Genomic DNA, 19,347 nt, shown 5'->3' with positions numbered 1-19,347 from the left:
GACACACACACACACATATACATACACACACACCAGTACATTCAGATTCCAGGAGAAGACACAGAATTTGGAAAGACTGTTTGCTTCTAGGAAAGACAAGGTATTTAGAGAGGATAGAAACAGGAGGAAATTCTACTTTTCAGTCTATAGTAAAACCTTTTCTCCCATTTAAATTTTGTGCCATGTATTGTGTATTTCAAAAAAAAAAAAAACCTGTAATTTTTGTCTTTTTAATAGGACATACAAATCAACTTTTTACAGAATACTACCTTCAGGTATAAGCAACTATAATTTCAATATGAGGTAAGGGCCAGTCAGGAAGCAGGAACATTCAAATAGGGGAAAATGAAGATGTCTAAGACAGAGGCGCTTGACATAGGTACAGGGGAAGTTCTGGGAAACTCACCGTGAAAACTCTGGATGGCAAAGCTGAGAGTTGGCAGGAACAGCATCCCCAACTGCAGCTGTGACCTTGAGAGAAGGACACAAAGAACTCCGGAGACACTGCAGGAGGGACCAGGAGTGGAACCCAACCTCTCTCTTCCACCTTCCAGTGTCCTCCTGGGAAAGGGAGCCACTCCCTCCAGAGAGGAGGGTGGTGGTAAACACCACACCTGGACTGCAGTGGAAGCCTGCCTGTGGGCCTTTTCCTTAAATCTACCCAAAGAAAACACATTCAAGGAACTGCTAATCCAAGTAAATAAAGACAATCCTGGGAACTGGCCACAGATAAATGAACTCGAATATGTATCAGAAAAATAACCTCTTCAATTACTATGAAAACTATTTTCCTTAAGTTTAAAATTGGCTTATGACTTTTTCCCCTAGTGAGGTCATTTAAATTGTTTCAGCTCAGATATTCACTCTTGAACCATCCATGTGCCGAAGTTTGTAACAGGACCTGAGCGAGCACATTCTATGGCATGCAGGTTCTCATTTCAGTTTTCTTTAAAAAAAAAAAAAAAAACAAAGCAACTCAGTGCTCTCCAACCTTCCTGGCCCAGCCCAACCCCATCCTTTCATCCCATTCCAAACAAGCTGTGCTTCCTTCGGGCCACCATGGAGTCATTCTGTTTCTGGCCAAACTCTTCTGAGAACTTGGATTTTAAAAACTAAGCAAGAAAAATTGAGAGTCATTTGTATGCTTGTCAAATGTTTCAAGGTCTCTTGTTTTCTGATCAAACTTGTCAGGCCGACAACACATCACCACACCGTATATCATTGGAGTTGTATAAAATCATCCTTTGATTCAAAGTGGAAGGCAGAGCCAAAAAAAAAAAAAAAAGTACAAAAGGGAACACACTGTACATGCTTAGAAATCACAGTGTTTTCAGAGTAAAGCACACTGAGGATAGTCTAATCCCATTTACACTCTATCGTGTTCCTCCTAGATGGGTTTGATATTAGTAATGAAATGGAATTTTAGGACTTTCAGGGATCTCGAACCTGAACTCCTCCTTCTATAGATGAAGAAATTAAGACTTAAAAATGAGTCTTATCCTAGTGACTGGACCAGAACTCAAATCTCCCAAAAGATTCACAATCAATATCAGCCTGAGATAATGCTGTAATTCGTAGCTTGCTAAATGGAAATTCTAGTCTTTAGAAAATCAACTACAACAAACCCATTCAAGACTGAGCAAAGGACCTAAGAGATGTTTCACCAAAGAACATATATAAATGGCTAATAAGCACATGAAGAGGCCCAACATCCTTGATCATTAGAAAAATACAAATCAGAAATGCAGCCATGAATTACCACTTTATACCCAACTAGGATGGATATTCCTTAAAAAATAAATAAATAAATAAGAGGATCTCTAGAGCAGGCCAATGGAGATGTAAAATGGTACAGCCTCTATGGAAACAGGTTGATAGTTCCTCAAAAGGTTATGCACAGAATTAGCATATGAGCCAGAAATTCCACTTCTAGGTACAGGTTAAATATCCCTTATCCAAAAAATCCAAAATGCTTGGGAAATGTTTCAGATTCCAGAAGCTTTTTTTTTTTCATGTTTGCATAGATTTTACTGTTTGAGAATCCCTAACCTGAAAATCTGATATGTTCCAAAATCCACAACTTTTTGCATGTCACGTTGGTGCTTAAAAAGTCTTAGATTTTGGAGCATTTCAGATTTCGGATCTTCAGGTCAAGGATGTTCAACATGTAAGCCCAAAATAATTCAAGGCAGGGACTCAAACGGATACTTGTGTACCAACATTCATAGCAGCATGATCTATAGTGGTCGAAAGACGGAAACAATCCAAATGTCCATTGATGGATGAATGGATTTAAAAGGTCATATATTCACAGACTGGATTATTCAGCTTTAAAAAGGAAAATTAATCTGGAACAGGCTGCAATACAAAGGAACCTTGAAATCATTTTGCTAAGTCACATAAGCTAGCTATCAAGAGATAAATACTGTGTGATTCTACTTATGTGAATCACTCAGAATACTCCAATTCATCAGAGAAAGGAAGTAGAAGAGAGGCTACCAGGGACTTGAAGTGAGAGGAATGGGGGCTTTTCATTAGTGGGTGTGGATTCTATTTCAGGCGACGAAATCCTGCAAATAGGTTGTGAGCTACCTGTGTACCACACTGTGAAACATACTCACATCCACTGAGAAGTATACTTTTAAAATGATGAATTTCATATCATGTATATTTTACCGCAACTTTCAAAAAACAGATAATTGGGGCAAGGGAAGCCTCTATAAATTGTGGGTTTGGTGTCTTATGAAGATAAGCAATAAAATATAATCTTCCCCTATTGACAGAATTAACAACAGGCATTTCATTCAAGTAAAAGGCACAAAAGACACAATTGTGAAAATTCCAAGTTTCCTGGGCAAGATGACCAAAACATAAGGAAAATTTGCTCCACGAGGCTGTGAGCAGGTGGGGGCAATGTCTTTTCCTTGCTCTCCAGGGCCAATACTCAGTCCAAAAATGAATGCTTTAAGAACAGGATATACATCATTGTCCAGAGAACCTAGAGAGTTTTGGCCTCAAAGAAGATTTTGTTTTTCAACAAGCTAAAAGTCAGACTTTTAAAGCTTGGATTTTTTTTTCCTTTTTCAAACTTGGCAAAATGACCCTTCGAATGGCATGTGTGAAGATGTTTGGGTTAGAAATAACAAAACCATACCCTCCCAAGGTGCTAGGTTTATTTAATCATGCAATGATGCTATAGTTCAAATAAACACACTCAGCATTCTCTCCTATTGCAGCAACCATTGCTCATACATGTTGCACGTGAGCGTCCACAGTAGCAACGCTAAGTGTTGAAAAGTGGTTTCTATTATACAAGCACTTCTACAATATCCAAAAGACACCTCCTGTTCTGTTCTCCCATTTGTTATTTCTAGCTTCAATGTCCAGAGAAAACCTGTAGTAAAGGTCAATCAAGCCAGCTTGTTGAGTGACCCTGAATCCCAAACCATCTCTGCCTTGCACCCTTGGAAATCCATGAGCTGTATGTTGTGAAATGTCAATCAAGCCTCTAGGAGCCCCAGCTTAGTTTGCTGGATCACCCAAGTACAAGGATGGGTAAAGGCAAACTGGGAATTTGAGGCCCAGGGCCACACCTAAAAGGGTACAAAAATGCAGGTCGTTCTGTTTTATAGAATACGCTTGAGGCTAAAAGGGAGGGGTTTTTTATGGACCTGTACAAAATGTCAGAGAGGGTCTAAGATGTCCACAAAGAAAAATGGCAATCCTCTGAGCAGGGTTTCTCAACTTTGCTACTCTTGACTTTTAGGACCCAAATAATTCTTTGCTATAAGGAATGTCCATGAACTGTTAAGCTGTTTAGATCCCTGGCCTCTACCACCCCTTGGATGCCAGGAGTACCTCCCTATCCCACCACAGTTTGGACAACCAAAAAGGTGTCTTGGAGTTGCCAAATGTTTCTCCTGGGGGTGGGGATACAAAACTTCCCCAGATTGAAAAACATTATTCTAAAAACAGTTCTTCCTCTTCCCATATGCATTATAGGTGTGAACTAGACATTTCAGAGTGACAGAGGGAGCCAGCATCCAGCTCTAGACATGTTGGTGGAGGCAGGTGACATAAAAGGGAATGAGAATCAGGAATGAGAGACAGAATCTAGTTATCAAGAGCCTGAGTGGGAAAACGGAAGCAGCCAGAATGAGGTGAAGGAAGGCAGTAGGGTTTGGGTGGCACAGGGAGGAAGTTTCAGCTCTACTACACTAGTTCATGAATTCACCTTCACTCTTTTATTTTCTGCTAATTCAACTGCTGTGTGTTCAAGGTGCTCTCATGTTCCTGGGTCAAAATCGGGACACTTCATGCAAGCAAGTTCAGCATAGAGATTTGATATCAGAAAAGACAATGGCTTCGTAACAGGTTTGGATTAATTGATATTAGTCCAAAAAGCCCTTATCTCAATTTAAAGACTGTATATTCATTCATACATTGTTGAAATGCTTACTATTAATCCCAAGTAAGACTTGAACACAAATAAGGATGAGAATATGCAAACAATATGTCCGCTTCTGAATCTCCTGGAAAAACTCAAATATCTGTAAACCAATAGCATCATCCTTCCAAGTCAAAGCACCTCACACAGGCAGTGATGTCTCACTGAATGCTGTAAATACAAGGGAACTCTTTGGGCTACATCCCAGAGCTGAGGACAAAAGGGGGTCATCATCACTTCCCTTCCTAGGATGCTAGCTGAGCCATAGAAATTAGGTTGTTCTGCTGCATCAGAGAAGGTGAAAAATTCTTTGGAGAGCTTGACACATGTCTGTTGGAATTCAAGGTGAACAAAGAGACTTTCTGACTGTCTTGGGATAAATTCTGAAGCTGGCACACTGAAGCAAGATGAATAGTAGGGTGAAGAGACAGGGCAGCCAGCACTGTCAGCATTTGGTGTGGTAAAGATGCACGAGGCCACCAAAGGCTTGAGCTATTCTGGTGGTGCTGTGCCCAAAAGGCTACCTGGCAGGGTGAAGAAATCTCAGCTGTAAGAAAGACAGGAACAGAAAAAGGAAATTTGCAAAAAGTGGACATATTTCGATTATATGATTCTCTTCTGGCTATTATAAAATCATTTCCTAATGGTATTAGGTTCATATAGAGAATTCAATAAGTCATCATGATTTCATGACAATAATGTATCTTTTTAAAACCACTATTTTTCATGATTAATATTTTTAGACATCTGTGACTCAAAGGGAAACCCTGCACAGGCAAGTCACATTGCATCCCCTGGGAGATTGTTAGAAATGCAGGTCACCCAGAACCTCTAGCAAAACACAATTGGCTACAGCTCTTTCTCTATGATGAATGAGGAATCCTACTCAAATGATCAGAGAGAACCACAACAGCCTGTCCAGTGAGGATGTGCAAAGGGAGACAGGTTGAAAGATACAGGAGGCCTCCCTTGAACCCTGCCCATATCTGCCTGGGGTGCATCAGTTGGACTCAACACTGACTTCTTAGAAGGACTTGTTAGGAAATGAAGATAAAAGCAAACTGTTCATCAGCCACCACCAGATTGTTAGCTTTTCTTGTCTCAATTTTGTCTTGAGAGAGGGAAGCAGGGAAGGAGGGGTCTAAATTAGGCCCTGACTCAGCTGCTGTTATTGCTGCAGATCCACAGACTTCCAGCACAACCACCACTGGAGCTGATCAAATTTCAAAAAAAAAACCAGCAAACATGGAACCTAAGGTCCAGCGTTCCTACCTGGCTTCTAAGATCAACTATTAGCCAAAATGGACACAAGGAGTCCCTGGTACAGTATATTTTTAAGAGTTAGTTTTCTTAAATGAGATCCCTCCGAATTCTAAGATTTTCAAGAACCTGCCAGGTAAAAGGAAGAAACTCTTCTTCTGGCAGAAAACCATCTATAATGTGATGAAATTTGACATAAGGGAAACAGTAATTACTGTAAGAACAGCCGAGTCAGAAGTCTTTTACCAAATAAGGCCATGATTTTTGCAGTGAGTGTATTTCAATGAAAGGACATTTTCAACCTGAAGATTTAGCTTCTTTTTTGGAAAATGGTATACAACAAAAGTAAATGTTGAATGTGGATTCATCTATTTACCAAGTACACAAGTTAGGCATGAATGTTATTTTTTTTTTTTCCTTTTCCATACAATGGCATGATTTTCTGGGCACATTATGGAATTCTCAGATGTTTCTAATTACCCTCTGTGTACACCCAATAAAACAGCTGGCTCAAGATGTTATTAATACCACAAGAAGATCCAGAGGGCTCATAAATCACCCTTTCTTCAGAAAGGGACAATGCAGTGGCAAAAAAGTGACACATTTTAATTCTTGCTAAATAAGGTTTTAGCTAAGAATGTTCTTGAGTGCACTTCCTAATTTGCCAGGAAAAGGGCAGTGGTCGGCTTTCCTCCCTGCCAGAGACTTTCATGTCGTTTCCCTTTTACCTCTTCCAGGAAAAAAATCTGATGAAAATTAAACCGAGTTTAGGAAAACTTAGAAAGTCTCTGTAATCCAGAACAAATTCTTATTGAATCTGATGGGCATCTGAAGTCTGGTCTCAGAGTGAAGAAACCTCTCATTAGTGTACAAAAGTTGTCGTTGTCATTGTTGTTTTCCCACCGAATCTTAGGAGGAGCCAGCGCTGCAGACAGGCCCGTTTTTCAGTCATGATTGCATGCGTCTAGATTCAAGATAATGACGTTGAGCAGTAAACCGTTCCTTAAGCCCAGACCCTTCCAGTATGTAGAAACACTGAGTTTTAATAAGTGTATCAATGACAGCATTGCATGAAATTGGCAACGGAGGGGCATCTGGCTCCTCTAATTTCTTTCACTTGTGATATAACTTGGGAGAATGAATCTCCAACTTCCTAACGTTATTCTTCCCCCATTTGGTAGTTATTTTATTTTCCTGGACTGCTTAGCGTAAAGATGATTGTGTGGCTGCCCTAGAAACATTTTCACATCATCTGTGATGCTAGTTCCAGGAGGTTTTTCCAACAACACACAAATTCATTCTTCCTTCCCCACTTGGAAAAAATCTAGACGTACCTTGAGAGTTAAACGTTGGTACCAATATCGGACATATCCACTAGGTGCAAAATCAGGCCCCACTCATATGCCAATACATGCTGTAGGTCTATACTGTGTCATGTAAGTGAGATTACAATAGCTATTTGGTAGGTCCAGCTTCCTTAAAATTTACCCTGACCTCGAAGCCCAGAGGTACATACACCACTGACAGCAGAGTAAAGAGGACAAAGTAGGATTAAATGTTACAATCACACATCACTGGAGATGCCCCCATCTATTCAGGTTGATTATTTTTCCTCCTGACCACAGCATTGGGTTCCAAAAGTACTTCTAACCCTTGCCAGCAGGTTTGGCAACAGAACTTCCTGTGTACACAAGTGAACTCCTCAAGGAGGAGCATGATACAAGGCAGAGAGGACGCAGTGCTACAGCATTGCTGTGGCCGCATGGTGATGCCACCTGACAGTATTCTGTGCAAAGTCTAACCTCCCAAGAGGAAGCTTAGAGATTCCATGCACTTGTACCAGATGCCAAAGTAAAGGAGTGACAGAAACATTCTCTGTCTTTCTTTACAGTACTGTGCTCTCAGGATCAGTAAATAAAGGAACTTCTGTCTCTGGAGTACATAGGACCATATCCTATCCAAGCTCCAGGAGCTACAAGAAGGAGCCTCCACCCTCCAGGCCTCTACTCCACAGCACAGGAGTTACAGCTTGCAAATTAAAAGGATTGACTGCCTACAGAAAAAGACAAAGGTCGTCAAATCCATCCAAGGAGCCCACAGCTGGCTCTTTCCAAGAAAAGTCAGCCCTTATCCTATTCATTTTACCACCATGGCCATTGAGAATCAGAGAGATGAAATCACACCTGAGCTAGACCACCAAGTGTCAAATGACATGGTAAAGACTGGAAGGATAACAGGAAAGGAAGAAAAGAGAACTGCACTTTTTGAAACAGAACTTGGGTTCTTCCTTAAAAGACTGTCAGCATTTTAGTAGACGCAGGAGTGGGACCTGGAATTCCATGTTTGGAAGAGCAGCTGGACACAAGGCATGGAAATCTAACTGAATTTTGCCCTGAGTGGAAAGTACATTATGGTCAGTGCTAAAAACTCACATCCAGGTGAAGTGTTATGAGGGATCCCTTTTATCATGCATCTTGTGGTCAGTGTGCCCCTAAACTCTACTGAGACTTCTCAATTGATTATTTTCCTTCTGGGAATAATGATGATTTTACTTGTCTGAGAATTAAGGATGAACCATTGTGAGAGGTCTCTGCATGCCTGCATGATATGGGCACCAGTGTATACAATTTGGTGTCAACAAAATCCACCATTAAGCATCTCCAAAGTGAGGCCCTGCTGGCTCAGGGAATGCCAAGATGGAGTGGACAGGCCCCTGTTCTCTAGCAGCGAACAGTACAGTGATGAGACAGTAGAGTAACAAATAAGGACCATGAGGCTCTGTAGCATGATCATCACTTGCCTGAGTCTCACAAGGAAAGGGGTGACGGTCCAGGCAGAGTGGGTGGGGAAAAGTGCCCTCCAGGCAGAGGAAGCCATGTGAATAGAGGCATAGAGGGCCTGGAGCACTAGGGACCTTTGGTATCCCCGAGGCTTAGCTTGGCAGAAGGACAGCATCAGGTGGATAAAGGGACACAGCCAAAGTAAAGGCTGGGGAGCCAGCAGCCGCTGATCCTGGAGGGGCCTGGATGCTAACACCAACCAGTCTGGCCTTTTCCAAAGAGCATTTCATGTGCCCAAGCTGACAGACCAGGAAAGAGTACACACTTTGTGACTCTGTTACAGCCTCCAAGGAAATTTTAAAGCTTATTTATTCCAGGCTAGCCTAGACAACCCTGGAGGAGCCCCCATCCACTCCCAGGAGGCAGGCCAGCATGGGCCTCTCTCACAGATTTAGCCAACGGCTGAACCCTTTTTTACCTAAATTAAAAAAATAAATACCAACTGTCCTGGCTACAGACATACTTGCTTAGCCCACCACCCAGACACCCCTTACCTTCAACCAAATTGGATTTTGTTCTCTCCAGACTTTCACTCTTAAATAAGTCAACCAACTGTCCTGCCTTGTCCTTCCTGACCCCAGAACCATTTTTCCACACACCTCTCCTCCACCCAGTACACTCCCATGTCTGTCTGTCTGTCTGTCTGTCTGTCTCTCTCTCTCTCTCTCTCTCTCACACACACACACACACACACACACACACACACACCCCAAGTAGGACAATTTTATTTCCCTGCCTTAAAAGAAGCTTCATGCCCAAGTCATATGATCTGTCTTATGTGAAAAGAATGTCGAAGAAGGGACAGTTTGGTGGCTTGTTTTCATCTCAAAACTCTTTACTTTTTATTATAAATCACCAAGACTTCTCCAATAATCCCAGGATGATTTTCTTCTTGCACCCCAACGACAAGAACTATTTGCCTCCATCCTCGGTGGATAAGGCTCTTATCCATGGATCTTATCAATTTGATTCCCTAATACGATACACATCGATAAATTCTAACCCAAGATGACATACTGGAAAAGTCTGAATGAATGCTCCTAACACCCGCCTTTTAGACGCACTCCATGGTGTAGACAAAATTAAAAGCTCAGTCACACTGTTCAGTGATCAAGTTGCTGATGTTCCTTCACAGGGCTCTGTCCTCACTTCATTTAGGTCTCTGCTCAAATGCTGTCTCACCAGAGAGGCTTCCCTGAGCTGTCAAAATAGCAATTTGTGTCCCCCACCGACACTCTCCCCTGTCTAGCCCCTTTCTTGAAGTCATCTCCATAGTACTTACCATTACCAGTTTCTTACAATATATTTTTGGTGCCACACATTTGATAGTAGTGTACATACTTATTTCTACTTTTTAAATTTTTGATTGTGGTAAAACACATGTAACCTAACTGGACTATCTTCACCATTTTTTGAATGCACAGTTCATTTAGCATAAAGCACATTCACATTGGTGTGCATCAATCCATCTCTAGAAAATTTTCACCTTACAAAATTGAAACTCCATACTCATTACACAACCCCCATTCCACCCTCCCTATAATCCCACTCCAGCAACCACCATCCTACTTTCTGTCTCTAAGAATTTGACTACTCACAGAGTGCAATCACACAGGATTTGTCTTTTTGTGACTGGTTCATTTCACTTATCATAACATCCTTGAGGTTCATCCACATCACAGATATATATAATTTTTAATGGAGAGCAAGGACTTTATCTATTTGGCTCACTGCTGTACCTCAAATACCTAAACAAATCTCTGGCACATAGTTTGTGCTTAGTAAATATGTTAAATGAATGGATGTTCCAATAGCCTTTTGTGGGTGCTCTAAATATTCTGTTTTACTATATCTACTTGGTGTTAGAAAATAATTTGATAAGACTGACTATATTTGAGAGTAGTTTCTTTGACAAGTTTTAGGCATTCTAAATTGCCCTAATGCAATAGAATACTAAAATTACTTTCTTTTAGTATCATATTAAATTGTCTCTAAAATACATAAGATCTAGCTGTGAAATTCATTGAGGGTAAAATGTAGTCACAAATTAATCGGAATGGCCCACCAGCATGTTCACTGATTTCTTGATAAACACCAGGGGCTCAAACCATGATGAAAGGCAGAGGTGAATGACCTGGTGTTTGAACTAAGTTGCCAGAAAAAAAAATCTAAATGCTCCCCGACCTCCAGCTGTCACATCAGTTTATCGAAGGCCTCGCTTAGAGCAAGTTTTCCTCCCCCTTGTGAAGATAACCAACAGAATGAGTTTAACAACGTGAACTGCTTGTGCTCCTCAAGCATGTGGGTAGCAATTGGTTCTGTGCGATCGCTGAGACTTCAAGTGCAGGGCACCAGGCGAACCTCAGGAGAGCTGAAGGAGGCTAGAACAGGCACTCAGAAACAGCGTCTGGAAACCTTAGTTCCCCACTGAAACACCAAGAAAGCACCTCACTCTTTTTTAAAACAACCCATATCGATGTCTCCTTTTTAGGGAACTTTATTACTAAGTACCAAAAGAGTGGAGTCCAAGTTAAAATTCCAGGTACCCTCCAGACCCGTCGACTTCTATGAAGTATAACAGCTCTCAATTCCCCAAAACCACCTGCACCTTCCTCTTTCCATACCCAGTTCTAATGGGTCAATCCTTCCTTCCCATATCAATTTCACCTCTTTTTCCCCATCCCTCATCCACCTTTACTTCAGGCTTTCTGATATTTCCAGTTGTCCTCAATAGTCGATGGCTGGGCCACATGCATTCACTCACCATGATGTGCTCAGGAGGTGGGACAGGCTCAGGAGGTGGGACAGGCTCAGGAGGTGGGACAGCATGGTGGACTAACAGGGAGCACTGCATGCTCTCTCTTTCATCTCCTCTCTAAGTATCCTCCCTAGGAGGAACTGTTACCACCCTGCCAGGCTCCTGGTAGGAGCTTTCTTCCTTGACTTAGGGCTATTTACATATACTCTTTATCTCCTCCTCAAAACATAAGCTCTTTAGGCAGATTTATAACTTGGCTATCATGAAAAATCTTAAACCATGTCTTATATATAATCACTTAATATATGGTCATGGGGGTAATGTGGGACAGCCAAAGACACCAGAACACTAGAATAAGAAAACTGACTTAAAAGTCCTCTTAAACAGTAAAGGGCCTTACGCATGCTAGGCAAGCATTTTACCACTGAGCTACATTCCCAGCCCTAAAGTTATCTTTAATCAAGCCACAAAAGCCTCAGTTCTCATATTTGCAAATTATGGATACTACCACTGACCTCTCTCATCAAATAAAATAACACATAGGAACATAATTTTTAAAGTATCAAATACATTTTTATAATTATTCAATTGGTGCTCATGGAACTTGAGTCCTTGGTAATTCCTCAGAGAAAGTAGCATCTTATGAACCAAATGTGTTATTTCAGAAGTTGTGACGGTTTTTCTATATCTCTACAAAAAGAGTTTTGCTGAGTGACTGTGTGATTATCTTTAAAATACTCTAGTTGTGACAACATGAATTCTTATATTCTTCTTGTGAGAGGAAACCTAGACTTCATCAACAACTTAACAATCCCAGAAGGTCATCTTTATTACATCCCTATGAAATGTGAAGAATCCATTAAAACAATATTGGTGAACCTGCTGGCCCACCCATGTTTCCATTTCTTAAAAAGTCAGGAAGGAGAACAGGGAGAAAACAAGCTCAGACTGCCGGGGGGGGAGGGGACATTATAAATAGAAGTCTGCTTTTTTTTGGAAATATCATTTAACGTAACTATTCTGGACATATTAGCAATATCTCAATATCACCTTTCATGAAAGAGAGTTAATCTAGAAGAGTACTTCTCTTGGAAAACACCTTCACTGAGGCCTCACTTTTGAGTCTCACTAAGTGGAGATTCTACTTATTGTTTCTCCCACTGGATACTCAAGGAACAAAGACCATTAGATTTCAGGATCATGAGAGAAGAACCTGCTGCCTCTCCCATCTAGATAGCCCAGGCACAGTCACGACGGGGCAGAAGATATCCCAGAAGCAGCATGGGCGAAGGAGGGCTCTGCCCGTGAGAACAACCCTCTGCACATCTATTAGTGCCTGAATAGCATGAGCCTAGGCCCAGAACATGGATTCAGGATTTGAACCCACATCCATTGGATTCAGTTGCTTTTTCTCTCTTACACCATTCAGCCTCCCAACAAGACCCAGTTCCATAAGCCTCTTCAACATGTCCCTCCCACACATTGTGGTTAGACTCCAGGCAGAAAAGTAGAGATGCCATAAGCCCTAAGTTCTAGTCTTAGCTAAGTGCCTCTGTGTAACTAAAGCCAGCACACTTAACCTTCTGTGCCTTAGTTTCCATATTGAAAAAATGGGTGATGATAAGATCCATTCCACCTCCCCCCTCAAAAATAAAACATGTAAATCACTCTGCAAATGTTCAAAATCATTTCTGTTGTTCTGATTATCAAAATAAATTACTTAATACTAAGGTGCCTTAACTATGGAGTCCATATGATTTTCCTTGCATTATTTGGAATCCTTGGTGCAGGGGTCAGCAAAGGACAGAACTCAGCCAATGCTGGCCCACCGACTGTTCTGGCAGCACAGCTCTGCCCGTTCTTGTGCTTATTGTCTCTGGCTGCTTTCTCCCTACAATGGCAGGGTGAGCAGTTACAACGGAGACTGCAGGACCCACGAAGTCTACACTGTATTCTAACTGGCCCTGTACAGAAAGTTTGCCAGCCGCCACCCCTTAGGACCCTTAAAGTCAATGGCCAAAGAGAGTTGCTAACAAATTATAATAATTTGAATCTGCCTCCAACTATACTTCTTTGTACATATCTTATTTATCAAAAGATGTAACATATTATAAACAAATATATAAGGAAGAAAAACAAGTTAGAAAACTACCCTTTGTAAATAGAAAAATCATACTAAACTCATCCAAAAATGATCTTACAAATGAAGTTTTTGTGAATCTTTGAATGATCACGAACTGTAATTTTGACAAAATTATCATTCTACAGTAAATAAAAATCACAAAACTTGTCCCTCCAACTATCTAATATTCGAACAAAAATATAAACAGGAGAGGGAAATAGTTCAGGATATGAATGAAATGCTTCCCACGATTCCCATTGTGAAACAACATATTGTAAACGGGTTTTTTTTTTTTTTAAGTTAACTTTTAAAGTTGTAATAAAACGTTTCTTAAAAAAAAACCCAAACTGCTCCACCAATCCTTTTGTGGAAGGCTGACTTCTGATTTTGAAAATGCTTTTTGTGAATAATTTTGCTCCACTTTGTGTTTTGAATAGGCTGTGTGTATTCTGCTCCTAAACATCTGGTTGGATGCCAGAGAGGAAAGTGTGCACCATGTTTTAACAAGCAGACTTCCTCTGTTTCTCAAAACCTTCAAATATTTAGTTTCAGAATGAATACACTGTAAGCCAAAAAATTACCACCCATTGGACTGCTCTGCCGCTGCTACTGTAAAGACACACCATAAAGACAAGAAAAAGCAGACACAGTTGGCGGTGGTGGATGAGAGGAAGCAGTGAGTGAGTGAGTGAGAAAGGCAACCAAGAAAAGGGGGTAGCCACTAAGCTCAGAATAGCCTATTAGGAATTACCTTATCCCTTCCTCTCCTAGTCTATAACCACCCCCCCAAAAAAAGACATTATTACTTATTATTACTTATTGCTTATAAAAAGTCATAAGCTTTCAGAGCAGACTGAATTTTAGAGGTCACTAAATAATTTTATGGATGAGAAAACCCAAAGGCCCAGAAATATCAACTAGCATGCCCTGTGGGTGAGCAGTGAGCAGCAGGACCAGGACCAGAGCCCCGTTTCCTGATCGTCAGTTCAACACTTCCCATTAGACTCGGCTCCCTGCCCTGCTAAGCATAATATGCCATTTGGCATCTAACGGCTAAATTCTTCTTAAAATATGTCCAAAGTACGCCTATCATAGCCAGGAAAGTCACAATACCCTTCTTAAATCGTATCCAGGGGCACATGCTTTTTCCAAGTACAAACGAACGAGAATATTGCTTCCGCCTCCTAAGGATTAGGATTCGCAATACAGCAGAAGAATAATCAAAAGAGCTCATAAAAACTTGGAGCTGCCCTTTGTATTTTGTCTTGATGGAAATCAGTTTGAAATAGACACCCCCTTTCCTTCACTCCACCCCCCCAAGACAAACAGTCCCAAGACTAAACAGCAATATTCCATAAAAAGACTAGATCTAGCCAGTGTTATTATCTGTCTGACATTTGGGTTATTCTTGTGAGTAACTCGTAAAGTAACGTGGGTGTCTGTGATTATTTGAGTACACATGACAAACCATAATTGGTCAAAAAATAATAAAAGACATTTTTTTTCTGTGACAAAAATACTGTATTGCATGACAACAAGGCACTATGACAGCTTTCAGTAGACCGCAGTACCTTCTCCATTTACGAAAAAGTGAAAAACAAAAATTTACAAAGACGCAAAAAACTTCTGTTGCAGTCGGTCACTACCAGTTCATATTTAAATTAATTTACTGTTGTTGAGTGCTGGCCATAATCCACTAGTATCTCTTCCCCCAGATCCATCAATTTATCAATTTATAATTCGGTCTCATGATATAAAGCAGAAACGTGGCAAAGGATGCCAGCCTGTATCCCTTTTTCTATAACTGAAGCACAGGTTTTTGACAATTTTTATAAAGTTTTTTTAAAAGAGGCTGGTTACTTATAAAGTGAAATTCTAAATTTCATCACCACCTTCCAAATTGTGCATTCGTCAAATTTAATGCCCATTCTGTTTAGCAAGGAGCTGATAAAATTTGCAGCTGAGCAGTTGCAAGTTGTGCATTGGGGGTCTCAGTCTAAAGCCTATGCCCTTCTGTTCTCCTCTATAGATCCCCTTCACCACATGGCTGGGGAAATGCTAAGCAGTAAGGGGAAATATCCTATTTGCCATCTCTCTAAGAAACCAAAAGTCAGGTTAGCAATTATTCCGAAAGTAATTCAACAGACCTAGTGAAAGAAGCTTATTTGTACTCGTAGACAGAAACACGTTCGGGCAGGCAGTGTGAATGCAAGGGTGTCTAAGTGCTACAATCTCATAAAACTCTGTTCGGGAAGGACAGTCAGGGACCGTGGAGGAACTCACCCACTCGGAAGTTCGTGGCCGTCAGGGTGTCGGCAGCATGGCCATTCTCACTAATGAGAGTGGTGGTGTTCCCCTTCTCGCAGCTGTTCTGACAGCTGCCCTTGGTGCAGGTCACTTTACAGATGCTCGGAGTAAAGACCACCTTGATGCGGCCAGTGTGGTTACTCACTAGGAGCGGAGGCAGGGAGAAAAAGAACAACAAACACATCAGCTTAGTATCCATGAACTTGCCTTGGAAGGCTTTAAAAAAAAACATGAGGGGGGGAAAAAAAAAGAAAAGAAAAGAACGGAGTAGCAAGAGGGGGAAAGAGAGAGCCCACAACCCGACAGGTTTAAGGAAGAGGGAAGCCTTCAGTGTTCGCTGCTGTGTATCCAGTGGTGTCTCTGAAACAGGAGTAGGGAGCTTAGCAAACAGAACTCTGGGATGCACTCCAAAACCACATTTGAAGTCGAGTCACTGGAGTGGGATTACTAACCACAATGCTGCACTTTATTCATGGGCAGACAAAGAGCAATACCGAGGGCACGAGAGATTAAAGAGCCAACCCTGACAGGCAGATGTAATGCAAAGAGGTTGGCCACGCACCTAGTGGTGAATAAACTCTTGTATCCTCAACTTGCATACTTTCCCTGTTTCTCCACTTATTAAGTCACTTTTTGCAGTCCGACCCCTGGAAATGTTTTAGGCATGCGGCATGTCTGAAAACATCTGTCTCAAATCTCCTGGCACTCTTAGCTGAAGTGATCAAATCCTGTGACGCAGCTGCGGGAGCCCATTGCTTTTTCACAACTCTGGGGTGTTATTTCTCCCTGTGAATTTATGCAACATATATTTTGTTTTCCTGTGAACAGAACCCATCTAAGAAAAAGGACAGGTCTGAGGAATAGAAGGTTGCCTCCGGTAAAATACCATTCTTCAGCTCTCAAAACTGTTATTCACAATGTACCTGAAGCAGGTATTGCTTTCTCTCACAAGGTCCTCTCTTCAACACCAAATGCTATAACCTGACCATAGCATTTGGTAGCATAGCATCCCAAAATAGCCACTCAACCAAAAATACATTCTGGCTTGTCATCTTGGCTCAACCTTGTCGTGACTTTGGACATGTCATTTCCCTTTTCTCCAAAACATGAAGGAATTAATCAGAGCTGACATTTTCTAGCCAGCTCTGATGTTCAAAGTCTCTATCAGAAATCAGCAAGCTATTGGTCCAGGGGGCCAAACTGAGTCCACTGTCTATTTTTGTAAATAAAGTTTTATTGGAACACAATCATGCTCATTCATTTCTGTATTACTGTCTATGGCTGCTTTTGTGCTACAGGAGCCCAGCAGCATCACAAAACACTGAATGACCTCACCCAGACCTGCCCTTCACTCTCAGGTCCCAATCTAAGCCCTGGAAGGCTGCAATACAAAAGCCCTGATTCAACTTCCATGTGTGTAATATGCCCCCGGCCTAGGCATTCCTCTTTCCTGGAACCTAAGCAGAAAGCAAAGATGTCGGCATGAGGCTTTAGGTCTGGTGACAAATAGCACCCTTCCTGCTGCCACTCTGTTCCCATAGTGGCCCAGGGGAGACTGGCTCCAGGCCAACCTTTCCATTGCCATCTCTGCCTACCAGAAAAGTTTCTCCCTCTGGGTACTCCTCTGGTTTGGCCAGTATTACATTTTCAGAAAACCATCCAAGATGCCTCTAGAGACCCACAACCAATTAAACTGTGGTTACAATCTGAGCCTGGAAACAAAACTCGAACCAAAGAAGCCATTAGAATTTCAAGATTGGACTCAGAACTTTTCGGGCACAACCATCTTGTATCCACTGTACATGTTCTATGCACCAAGTGATCATCAGCCTTTATTTGAATCTCTCTCATGACAGGGAGTTCATTATCCACTGAACCACATTCTTGGGTACAGGGGCTCCTAGCAAGTGTGATTCTTCCTCGAGCTGAAAGACTTTCTCACAGTAAGTAACATTGCACCCATTCATTCTAATGTAGTTCCTCTCAGTCTCACAAGCTAACACCTCTTCCACGTGACAGCCCTTCAAATAGTCAAAGACAATTGCCTCATAATTAAAGAAGGCTAAAGTCAGAGGGAGTTGAAGCCATTGGCTGGGCTGGCACTCTTAAAATGGTTCCTCCAGAGGAAAAAGTCCGTCCATTCTTTTCTGCTAATTTTCCAAAAAAAAAGTTTCTCCTTCCCCTGTGAATATAACTCTGGGGATCAAGAGGGGTTGTCTGAAGTGGGGAAACAGATATTCTAGTGGCCAAACAGGACTTAAGCACCTCGCAAAATGGCCCCCAACAGGAACATCTTCCAAGGCTTTAACTCACAGGTCAGCAAACCTTTTCTATAAAGGGCCAAATAATAAATATTTTAGCACTTCAGGCTAAAAGGACACTGTTGCAACTATTCAACTCTGCTTTGGTGACTGGAAAGCAGCCTGTTAAAAGCAAAATGCAAATGAATGGGTATAGCTGAGTTCTAATAAGCCTTTATTTAAAGAAACACAGTTTGCTGCCCACTGCTTTTAATGCTTATATGACATTTCAAATTATCTATAATTATTACCTTAGAAATTTTTTTAATGCAATAAAATACTGTTCCCAAAACTGGACAAATTTTACTAGTTCAATTTGGTTTTTTGGTGTTTTTTTTTTTTTTTTACAGTAGCACAAACAAATCAGCTTAGGCTCTGTGTTGTCAGACCATGATTAATAAACATCTTGAGGATGCTCTGTGTGTACAAGTGTGTGAAGCCCAAGGGGATGGGGGGAATATGACATCTTCCCACTTCAAAAGAACATAAACTTCTATTTCTTCTGGCCTTGGCACAACAATGAAATTAGAAGCCGTCTGCCAACAATTTTGTCTTCTCTGGCATTAACTCGTAGCACCAGCAGCTGCCATACAGATGCCCTGTCACCTAAATTATGCCCACTTGGGGAAACTGAGACATCCAAAGAAAGCAGGCTCTGAACCAGGATTCCAGTTTCACCTCTCAGTTACAGTAGTCACTTTATAGGCACTCGAGATTCTTGGGGCTATTGTTTTTAAAAACTTGTATTTCTTTGCCAAAAGAATATTATTTTGGCATGGAATGGTCTGCATTTTCAAAGAGCAGAGACAGTTTCATATGACTTAATTCTGATTTTTACAATCTTCACATCTTCTTGGAAGCGGAAGGCACATTTTATATTTTCCCTTGTGTTTTACAAGCATTCTGTTATAAAGCAATCTAATTCTAAGACAGACACCTGTATTTCTGGCAGATCCTCTTGTCTCTTCATGAAGCATTTAACTCTTCATAATTAGCTTTAGGTTCTCATGGCAAGCTTTTCAAAATCAGTAGTGAAGGACAATAAAATTTACAATTGTCATTTAGATCTCTAACTGGATCTCTGTAATTATTGAATAGATGAGAAAATACATTCTTCCATTCCCATTTCTTTAAAATCATTTCCTCCTAACTAGGGCTTGGTGTAAAGAATTTAAGTTTTATTTAAGTACCCAAAACTAAGGCCCACTGCTCTGAACTTCAAATTCCTCACATGACAAGCTGAAAACAATACTAGTCATCTTTTAAGAGTCTAACAGAAATTTACTAAAGTCTCCTCCAGAGGCCATTGAAGA

General features: G+C 41.1%; 1 protein-coding gene across 6 annotated transcripts in view; it reads right to left on the bottom strand.

Moving 5' to 3' along the window:
* The window catches only part of Ltbp1 (latent transforming growth factor beta binding protein 1), a 388,495-nt gene that overhangs the window by 208,123 nt on the left and 161,025 nt on the right, over positions 1-19,347 (bottom strand). For 3 of the 6 annotated variants that reach the window (XM_076833843.2, XM_076833845.2, XM_076833846.2), the window contains exon 5: positions 15,711-15,878. The exons of 1 other annotated variant lie outside the window; for it this stretch is intronic. In XM_076833843.2, coding sequence (XP_076689958.1) covers positions 15,711-15,878 — 168 coding nt within the window. Of the gene's footprint in view, positions 1-15,710; positions 16,066-19,347 lie in introns of those variants that run through there. 2 more of the 6 variants (XM_076833848.2, XM_076833849.2) reach the window with 1 other exon arrangement.

The sequence above is a fragment of the Callospermophilus lateralis genome, chromosome 14, assembly GCF_048772815.1.
Source record: "Callospermophilus lateralis isolate mCalLat2 chromosome 14, mCalLat2.hap1, whole genome shotgun sequence".
NCBI classification, from domain to species: Eukaryota; Metazoa; Chordata; class Mammalia; order Rodentia; family Sciuridae; genus Callospermophilus; species Callospermophilus lateralis.
Note: the sequence above shows the minus strand (reverse complement) of the source record. Positions and strands in the feature narration are given on the sequence as shown.